This window comes from Thunnus thynnus, chromosome 13 (assembly GCF_963924715.1).
Source record: "Thunnus thynnus chromosome 13, fThuThy2.1, whole genome shotgun sequence".
Lineage (NCBI taxonomy): Eukaryota > Metazoa > Chordata > Actinopteri > Scombriformes > Scombridae > Thunnus > Thunnus thynnus.
Genome location: NC_089529.1, coordinates 12353466 through 12364691, shown reverse-complemented (window position 1 = coordinate 12364691; position 11226 = coordinate 12353466). Strand labels below are relative to the sequence as shown.

Sequence of the window (11226 nt, the reverse complement as noted above, 5' to 3'; positions counted from 1 at the left end):
ATTATTATACTAATCTTGTCTTGTTAAAATATAAAATATTAAAGGAAAGTTTCTTGGTTTTAATATCATCTAATCCTCTGCTACCTCCAGCTGTGTGACTCATGTCTGGCTGCGGTCCCCGCTGGCTGTCCTAGACCAGAACCATCGCTGATGAACTGCTGCAAAACAACAACTGAGCCAAAAGGTGATGCTATCCGTGATCCAAATACCAATACACTATTTCTGCCAAAACCCACACCATACAGTGAATGTTTGGTTATTCAACTAATAAGACTGAGGAATGCTGGGACGAAAATCTGTGGCAAACTATAACTTATATTAACTAGAAGTTGTTCGTGGAAATTTACAAAGGCATACAGCTCCATATAAAGTAAAGGGGTCTGAATTAAAATGTGCTGTTGAAAATCTTTCCAATACAGTTCGATATGTTTGTAATTCTGATCTCATTGTGCTCATTATACTTAAGTAGGCTGGTCATTGGGCTTAGCGCTCGACATTCTGCAGGATCTTTTCTCCGTATTAGAATATGAATCCTGGACTGATGATGTGGGAATGAATTATTGTAATGTGTTGCAAATGGACCAGTGTAGTCAGGTGCAGGCAGATACACGCCACGGTATAAAGATTCCTTCGACCTACATACCTTGCTAGTTTGAACAGGTACACCATTTGCACAGAGAAAACAAATATTGAAAGTAATATGGTGCCAGAAAAGTATTTTATAACTGCATATTTATAAAAACAGTCTCACACAAAGCCTGCCAGCTGCATAAATCTATTTAGAAAGCATTATACAAGCTAAAATCAACTGCGTCAGAAACACTCTGGGGATGGAAATGTTATGAAAGTTGTGAAATTGTGAGCTGTAGGCAAGATTGTACCCCAACTTCTAACCTTGTAATCACAGAGCATAAATCACCTAAATAAGCAATTATGTAACATATTTGCATTTTAATTATTTGTCTGTTAACAAGTGAAACCAGATACCGACAAACAATGTAGCTCCTTTTTTATGAACTTAATTGATTGAATTATGATGGTGTTTTCAACCATTTAGCCAGCGGTTTTTTAAAAGTGCTGTACTTTTTTTTTCACCAAAGAGGGAAATATCATAGCTGTCAGAAACTGTCTACACCGCTGTCTACAACTTTGAATGATAACTAGGATACAGTTTTTCCCACATGTGTGCTTGTGTGAACAATATGATGTGAACATGGCATTAATCTTGATCTGTGTTACTTTGGCTGAGTGCCCAGTAGGTGGGACTCATGAGCTGCCCCACTTTATCTGACTTTTTAAAACAGGAATAACTGACACTTCCCGCTTCAATATTGTTAACACTGTAAATCATCACAGAGAAAACATGACTGAATATTTTCTTAACAGCCCATGGCAGTCAGCGTCTCTCCTGTGTAGGCAGGTACACACACACACACGCGCACACACACACCCACCGTACATGAACACAGTATGTACTTACATGCTTTGAGGGCAAAAGAAAAAAAATGAAATTATAGTAATAGAATAACAGAAATAAAGATTATAGGATGAGTAGAACAATGGCATAAAATAGGAATAGAAGACTATGAAGAATTAGTGAATTATGATGAAGAGGATTTTTCTGTGCAATGTTTAGATCAGTTATAAATCTTTATCAGTTACAAAATATTTCAACAAGCGTCATACACATGTGATGAAACAATGACAGCAAGTTGGCTACAACTCAAGACACCTGTGTGTTTGTATTCAGGGGAAAATTTAGTAATCAGGTGACAACACTTGGAAAGTGAAGCAATGTTATGTTCATTACACCCCTCTAAATTATGAAAGTTGGCCTCAGGGTAAAAAGGCATGGATTCATTCAAATAAAAAGAGTTCATCATTTTGGGAGCGTTATCTGTTTAGATCATGAGATTTCTTGGTGATTAAAAATTCTGTATTATATATTATAGGATTAGGAATAGAGATAGAAATGTATTTAGAGTCTTCGGGGGAGAAGATTTGCTTTTGTCAGGAGCTACATGAGGTCAGGCCTACAGATTTGTTACCACTGAGAGAACCGAACTATCTGGGGTATAATGAATGCAAATCTACACCTTGTCATTCATTTTAAATAAGACAAAGGCCAAAGCTCACTAAATTGTATTGTGTCTGTAGCAATTACACTGTTGACCACCTGTATTGTAATGCTTAGTACACACCTGAAATCAAGATTGGCTGAAGGAGGAAAAATGGAAAGACAGTTTGCTACTCTTAATATCTTCAGCACTGTAGTGGAGAAAAAAAAAGAAGCAAAGATCGGCCTCAGGGTGGCACCAGAGGAAAGACCATTCGTATGGACCAGAGCCACGGGCATGGAAATAAAGGGAGAACGTAGACGCCAGATAAACCTCTCAGTTAATAGACTCAGTGATTACATGGAGGACATGTATTGATTTAAGCAGTTTGATCGATTTCTCCACCCAAGATGTGCATTAAGAGAGATGATAATGGGAAATAATGGGAGTGAATGAAAGTGAAACACTGACATTTTGCTTTGTTTATTATATTAAATAAGATTGAAAAGAGATTAACTCAACCACATCAAATGTTATACATTACAGTGGTGGGCAGGATTGTGGCCTCCATCTTAATATAAATGATCTGATATCCACTGACAACAAAAACAATCGCTGCATTTGTTTAAATGTGTAGGTCTGCGTAGTGTAAAAGGAACACCACTGGTGCTGTGAGAAAGAAATAGAAAAGCACTGTAACATTAAAAAAATCAATAATGCAGAGTGCTGTTAGCAGAATATGTGGTAAATACTGGGGAAACTAGATGGCATCGGTCATAGCAGTAAAAATGACTGAAACTGCTCCAGGAGGTTGTACGTCTCCCACTGACAGACTCCCAGGGTTCATATTGCAGTGCTCTATTATCTGCGCCAGTTTGTTCATGCCTGTTTTGTTATGTCTAATACTGAATGAACAGTCTAATAGGAGGATTTATAAAAGTGGTTGGATAGGATATATAATCTCTCCAGCATGTCCATGGGTCATCTCCCAGTTAAATGTAACCAGAATACGCAGGGAGTGTCCAGGAGGCGCATACCTGAACCAGCTGGCTCCGTCATTTCAATCATGAATCAAAAATATTCCAATCAGAGTGAGCAGGAGACATAACAGTGCAAGAGACAGTAATCTGTGAATGTATGAACATGACTCCTAGGATACTGGGCTGAGAGCTGAGCCTGACAACCTGAGTCTGACATCCTAAAATGGTTATTGGACAGAAGAACCCGTCAAGATTCCTGTTACAACTTGGGATTTCCTCTGGCGCCACTCTCAGGCCAAACTTTGTGCACCCAAGAACAGCAAAGTTGTCTTTCCATGTTTGCATCTATTCAGCAGCAGTTTTGTTCCTGCTGTGTAATGACATTTACTGCCTTAAAGAGCTTAAAGCGTGGCTGTTGTTCTTATTGTACAGAGTCACTTCTCTTTTATTGCCAGGTTTAGAGTTTTATTATGACATTAAGTCAAAAATATTTGGATTTCAGTCAGACAGCATACATTATGTTCACTTTCTACAGGTTTAGAAAATATGTACAGTAACATGGCAGTGCCTGCAGCTTATTTCCATGCATAGACTCCAAAACATGTATCAATGTGTACTTTTTTAAAGCAGTCAACACTAGCACCTTGATATTTCCCTGCAACGTATTTTTTAAAATTATACGTGTTGATATACTATAAATAAAGAGGCTGGAATGCAATAAGCATGGCAAGTCATCATTTGATAGATATCCGTATGCAAAATTAGGTAAAAAAAAAAAGAAAAATTCTAATTGATAAGAAATACAGACAAAAGCTCTGCTGTTTTGATCTGTGTTCCGATAAGAAACACATGAGAAGTGATTCTTAAAACATGCAACAGTACATTAACATTCTGTTAATGTTACCACAAAGTATAAAGTGAAACTAGACCAAGTCAGTGACACTGGAGCAAGGAGAAACCGAGGCATCTGCCATGGTGAGAAACTCAATCCAATTCTGGTAGAAGCCACGTGAAAACTCTCCTGTGTCGATGGCGAGTCCACACAAGCGGCTCTGGCCCGTTTTGTTCCTCAGAGCCAGCTGAGCCTCCCGCTCCGTCACATTGAAGCTGATATTCAGAACTTGTACCACCAACAGGTGAAGCAATCCCCCTGTGACGATGCTGCTGTACCAAGCGCAGGTGAAGCAAAGTGCTGTGCTGTAGAGAAGATTTTAAAAAAATTGAAAAGATTTTACAATGTTGACTTCACATCTATTCCTACATTTAGTTTTATAGTCACCTGTTGAAACTGAATACAAAAGAGTGCTGTACCTAGACTGACTGTAGACGCCAGGGCAGTAGAAGAGAGCTGTCATTAGATACTGTCGAGGACACAGGCTGCACAACACCAAAGTGATCCCATACAGAGAGGTCAACAGGAACACAGAGAGGGTCAGCAGGAAACTGCGGTGGTTGCCCTGTCCAACACAGCTGTTTATCCTACAACACCACACAAAACACACACACAACAATGTACCAGTCACACAAAGCTTGTTATTCTGACTCTATATTGTTACTATTCTTTACGTGAGACCATGCAGCAGCAAGGCTTTAAAGATGTTTTCAACCATTGTTGATTCAGTTATTGCTCAGAAACATTTTCACTTTTTTCACCTTTGGAAGAAAATAGTTCCCAATTAAAACTCAGTAAGATCTGTTGATTATCCTGAACAACCAGGACATTGTTCCTGTAAAGACACACTGCTCTGGAGAAAGTTTTAATGTAATTTCTCAGCCTTTTGGGCACCACAAACTAAATTTCATTCACCTCCATTGTTTTGGGGTGGCAGCAGAAATCACAGCAGCAATTATCTCAAAACCTGGCCAAATAAAACCAAAGATATCTGCATGATGTTAAAACCCTGACAAATTCAGGCTATTAACGAGAATCAGCCTGGTATTAAATGTACGAACCTTACAAAGCAGCTACTAAATTAGCCAATGGGTGTGTGATCTAATAAAGTCAAATGGTAAATTTCAACCTTTCAAGTTTTCCTACGGTGGAAAAAAACAAGAGGTTGAGTGTTTTGCTGAAGATATAATTGCTGGTGTGTAATTACAGGACAATTATCTAAATGTGAATGCACAACACTGAAAAGTATGGCTGACTTAGTTGAAGTGATTCAGAGTTCCCACAAGAAATATATGGATTTTTATGTTAGATCTGACCCACCAGATGCAGTGGTGGTCCAGCCGCTGGACGCAGGATCCACAGGTTCGACAGTGTCCTGCCCGCGGGGGTCGCATTATTTTGCACAGAGGACACCTGCTCCATTTTGCTCTCAGGGCCTCTTTTACTGTCACTGGTCCTGAGGAGGAGACTTTTGATTGGATAGATCCATCATGCTGTGGGGAGTCCTTGTTGTTCTCCTGACTCTCACTGTGTGTTTCATGCAATGTGGTCGTCACAAATCCAGGGCCCCTCTTGGTGTGAATAAGAGAGACGACAGTGAGAATCATCCCGGCTGTCACTGTGCACACCTGCAGCTGGCTGACGTCCCCGCGAGGTAAAATCTCTGTGATGAAGAGGTAATACATGTAGGCCAGAGAGTAGAGAGAAAGGGTGAGAAAGAAGAGGGTGCGCTTCTTTTTTCGGTGAGTGGCGTAGTAGTACCAGAGAACCAGGCAAGGCAGAGCTGTCAGGATGGTGACACCCAGCAGGTAGTGCAGCGCTGCAACCCGCAGCAGGACAGGCAGCAGCACCAGTACTGGGATCATGGAGATCTCCAGGTTGTTAATTATGGCCCCAAGCACAGGAGACTGACATCCACTTTTAGGTGGTTTGTCTTTCAGCCACCTGCAGGGGACAGCGGCCATCAAGTCACAGTTCAGAAAATTTTCATGTGCTTGAATACATAAAATCAGTGACTCTGCTTTCACTTAAGTGGATTTTTAATGATATTCTGCTTTTGCAAATTCAAACATCACAGCATATTTTACATTCGTGCTGTTAGGGAATAATAAGGAATATATTTCATTTAGATTTTATCTTTTTGCTTTGTGGGGCAATCTCTGCGAAAGCTGTCTTATAAAGAAAAGATGGTAAGCACTAGCAGAAGTGCTTTCATATTCAACTGGGGAAGGTCACGGCATGGGCAAAAATGAGCTGTGTGTTTCTTTAAAAGTTTATTTGAAGCTAATATGAGGATTCAACGGTCCAAATTAGTCAAATCGAGTCAATATCTTTCAAAGTTAGTCTTTTTACTGCCAAAATTCCCTCTTTTTGTAACTATATTTCCACTGCAGCTGAACAAGAAAACACTGTCGAGACACAAAGAGGGATTTTCTTTACTAAAACGACATTAACTGTGTGTATAACTTGATGTGACTAACTCAGACGGCTGAAGCATCATATTATCTTCAGATAAACCTTTAAATACATTTGGTGGTAAGCACATTTGGAGGAGATCTTCTAATGGTCAGTATGAACAGGATGAACGATTACAGCAAGAAAAATATGTTTCAATGTACACATGGCAACCTGACTATTGTTTTAAAACAGACTTTAAATATTGTGAACATATTCTTTAACTTGATTAAATTTTGACAGAAGTAATGTTGCTTCTATGTGCAACACTAGGCTTCTTGAGCTTTCCAGTACTTCAGTATACTCTAGTGGTACTTACTACTTTTTCTCAAGCCCTTCATACCTGTTAAAGGCTTCATCCAGATCTTCACAGTCACAGCAACATCCGCACGGGTCAATATCACACTCACAGCAACACATAGGATCATCTGGCTCTGGAGGCTTTAACTTCTCCCATTTCATAATGGCTTGCTAAAGATGACTTTGATGTTTACGAGCTGTCATATCAACACAAAAGGCCATCATTTTAAAACTATGTACTCTTGAGTTATGAACTACACAATTCTGGCACATATGAGGAGGTGAGGTAAATATTAAAACATGCAACTTGACTGCTGTGTAAGAATGTAATACCACAACCAGTAACAATCAACTATTGATCTCCAAGTTTTCTTAAATGGACGGTCAATATCCTGCTATTAGCATCTTAACATGCACTCACTGTATGCTGCAGCACACACACACATGCACACACAAACCTTTACTGATCTCTGCCTTGATGATGATAATAATGATAACAAATATGAAATTGAGAACCTGATAAGTTTGATTCCAGGTGTAAGTTTGTATGTGCCCTTTTATAGTATACATATAATCATCGTCATCACAGAAGAATTAACATGACACACATGGCAAAAACGCACACGTATGACCACAATGGTGAGTGGAAACAGTGGCAGCAATAATTCACTAATACTTTTACTGCTTTTAAAAGTATAATTCCTCCATAATCCTCTAAAAATCTACCATATGGGTTACTGCAAGTAGACGTGTACTGTATAATTTTCTAGCGTCTACAGGATGATCGGCTAACTGTAAGATCTTCTGTTTGTTTTAAATTATATCAAAAAAATCTTCTCTATAATCAGTCCTGTTACATCCCCAAGAGCTTCTAATGTGATTTGTTGAAACAAGGCCACTGTGTCCACAGGGACAAACTATCTGGGCCAGTGAACTCAAGTCCTCAACACTCAGAGATGTACTTGAGTTATTGTCAAGTGTATGTTATTATTTTAATCTGGTTTAAGAGTTGGGTTAAAGCCTTGTAGCACGGTGCGTAGAGCCTGACCCTGTTCTATACAGCAAGTAACACAAAAAATATTAGAAATAGAAAACAAAAAACACATTTCAGTCAGTTTTTGATTACAAGTGTCCCCTCATCTCCTAATAAACAGTATGACTTTATATCAAACTGCATTATCTCATAATCACAATCAATATTATTCACCAACAACTTATTAAACTCTATTAAAATGTTCTAGTTGTGTTAATAAGAAAACCCACCTTCACAAAGGCAAGATAAAACTTTTCTCTATTAACTTACCTTTTGTCTCCAAAAAGCAAAAACAAAATCATCAATACATGTGGGTTGAAATGTCAGATTTACTCTTTCCAGGCAAATGTTATGCAATTTTCAGCAAATGATGAAGAAAATGACCTCTTGTGAACAAGCGCTGTCTTTGAATGACTGAGAGAAAAAAAATGAAAACAGCAGCCTAGTTTCCTGTCAGTCATTTGTGTTGAAAAAGGAAACTGTCATCTCTCGGCTCTGGTGGTTCTGCAGTAACACCGTACCAGTGCAGTGAGATGGTTTTCATCTCTTGGATTCCCTCAGTGGAAGTGTCCCAACAGAAGATAACTTTGATTACTTTCGACAAGTGGTTTACACCGCCTTGATATTGCGTTGCATCTGCAAGCTCACTTTTCCAAAGTCTGTCTTCCTCACATATCATTAAATAGTTCACAAGTCGTTCTAGCATACTCAGCCTTCTTTTGCTCCACAGCTTCTATCAGTTTCCATTTTAGGTTTTTATGCTTCCATGCTCGGTAATTATAGGTGCCAGGAGTGCCAGGAGTCTTTCATACCTCTGTCCATAGCTGAGGGGCTATGATGAGGTGTTCAAAAGCTGCAACCCTGATAATCCACGCTGAGCTGAACAAAGGTGCATATGAGAAACATGACAGGCACTCATAGATGAGAGACTGAGGGATGATCCACAGGGCAGCCCCACCCTCCGGGATCATATTTCGTCCCACAAGCAAACTGACCTCGCTGCTCACACACAGAAAACTCTGGAAGAGTGTATGTGTGAGTGATTAGAGGTAAAACCTCCAGTGTTGCTGTTAATATGAGTCAGTGTTTCTACATTACACTCGGCATGACATGTCTGACAACTGTGGATTTGGATTCAGATTCCTGCTCAAGGACACTTCAGCAGAGAGACAAGACAGGAGGATGAAGCCAGTGTTTACCTTGCTGCTATATTCAGTATGTCCACTAAGCCCTTCATACCTGTTAAAGGCTTCATCCAGATCTTCACACTCACAGCAACACATTGGATCATCTGTTTCTGGAGACTTTAACTTCTCCCATTTCATAATGGCTTGCTAAAGATGACTTTGATGTTTACAAGCTGTCATATCAACACAAAAGGCCATCATTTTAAAACTATGTACTCTTGAGCTATAAACTACACAATTCTGGCACATATGAGGAGGTGAGGTAAATATTTAAAATATGCAACTTGACTGCTGTGTAAGAATGTAATACCACAACCAGTAACAGTCAACTATTGATCTCCAAGTTTTCTTAAATGCACGGTCAATATCCTGCTATTAGTATCTTAACATGCACTCACTGTATGCTGCAGCACACACACACATGCGCACACATAAAGGTCTAACCCTAATTTACTGATCTCTGCCTTGATGATGATAATAATGATGATGATGATAACAAATATGAAATTGAGAACCTGATAAGTTTAATTCCAGGTGTAAGTTTGTATGTGCTCTTTTATAGGAACAATGATCATTATCACAGAAGAATTAACATGACACATATAGCAAAAACGCACACGTATGACCGCAATGGTGAGTGGAAACAGTGGCAGCAATAATGCACTAATACTTTTACTGATTTTAAAAGTATAATTTCCCTGTAATCCTCTAAAAATCTACCATATGGGTTACTGCAAGTAGACGTGTACTGTATCATTTTCTAGCGTCTACAGGATGATCGGCTAACTGTAAGATCTTCTATTTGTTTTAAATTATATCAAAAAAATCTTCTCTATAATCAGTCCTGTTACATCCCCAAGAGCTTCTAATGTGATTTGTTGAAACAAGGCCACTGTGTCCACAGGGACAAACTATCTGGGCCAGTGAACTCAAGTCCTCAACACTCAGAGATGTACTTGAGTTATTGTCAAGTGTATGTTATTATTTTAATCTGGTTTAAGAGTTGGGTTAAAGCCTTGTAGCACGGTGCGTAGAGCCTGACCCTGTTCTATACAGCAAGTAACACAAAAAATATTAGAAATAGAAAACAAAAAATATATTTTAGTCAGTTTTTGATTGCAAGTGTCCCCTCATTCCCTAATTAATATTATGAGTTTATATCAAACTCATAATCACAATCAATATTATTCACCAACAACTTATTAAACTCTATTAAAATGTTCTAGTTGTGTTAATAAGAAAACCCACCTTCACAAAGGCAAGATAAAACTTTTCTCTATTAACTTACCTTTTGTCTCCAAAAGGAAAAACAAAATCATCAATACATGTGGGTTGAAATGTCAGATTTACTCTTTCCAGGCAAAAGTTATGCAATTTTCAGCAAATGATGAAGAAAATGACCCCTTGTGAACAAGCTCCGTCTTTGAATGACTGAGAGAAAAAAAAATGAAAACAGCAGCCTAGTTTCCTGTCAGTCATTTGTGTTGAAAAAGGAAACTGTCATCTGTCTGCTCTGGTGGTTCTGCAGTAACACCGTACCAGTGCAGTGAGATGGTTTTCATCTCTTGGATTCCCTCAGTGGAAGTGTCCCAACAGAAGGCAACTTTGATTAGTCTCGACAAGTGGTTTACACCGCCTTGATATTGCGTTGCATCTGCCAGCTCACTTTTCCAAAGTCTGTCTTCCTCACATATCATTAAATAGTTCACAAGTCGTTCTGGCATACTCAGCCTTCTTTATCTTTATAGCTTCTATCGGTTTCCATTTTAGGTTTTTATGCTGCCATGCTCGGTAATTATAGGTGCCAGGAGTGCCAGGAGTCTTTCATACCTCTGTCCACAGCTGAGGGGCTATGATGAGGTGTTAAAAAGCTGCAACCCTGATAATCCACGCTGAGCTGAACAAAGGTGCATATGAGAAACATGACAGGCACTCATAGATGAGAGACTGAGGGATGATCCACAGGGCAGCCCCACCCTCCGGGATCATATTTCGTCCCACAAGCAAACTGACCTCGCTGCTCACACACAGAAAACTCTGGAAGAGTGTATGTGTGAGTGATTAGAGGTAAAACCTCCAGTGTTGCTGTTAATATGAGTCAGTGTTTCTACATTACTGACAACTACACACTGACAACTGTGGATTTGGATTCAGATTCCTGCTCAAGGACATTTAAGCAGAGAGACAAGACAGGAGGATGAAGCCAGTGTTTATCTTGCTGCTATATTCAGTATGTCAATTAATACAGTCGGCTTTTTGAAAAATCTTCATCACAAGTGAGAGCTTAATTCACCTTTAACAAACAGGTGAACTTCAGTAGAGG

General features: G+C 39.2%; 1 protein-coding gene across 1 annotated transcript; it reads right to left on the bottom strand.

Moving 5' to 3' along the window:
• Positions 1–819: 819 nt before the first annotated feature.
• zdhhc23a (zinc finger DHHC-type palmitoyltransferase 23a) lies at positions 820–10997 on the bottom strand. The gene is made up of 5 exons (XM_067607974.1): positions 7987–10997; positions 6727–6880; positions 5250–5873; positions 4349–4516; positions 820–4234 (listed from the first exon to the last, which is right to left on the bottom strand). The coding sequence occupies exons 2-5, from the start codon at positions 6843–6845 to the stop codon at positions 3961–3963; spliced, it is 1185 nt and encodes a 394-aa protein (XP_067464075.1). The 5' UTR covers positions 6846–6880; positions 7987–10997; the 3' UTR covers positions 820–3960.
• Positions 10998–11226: the final 229 nt, after the last annotated feature.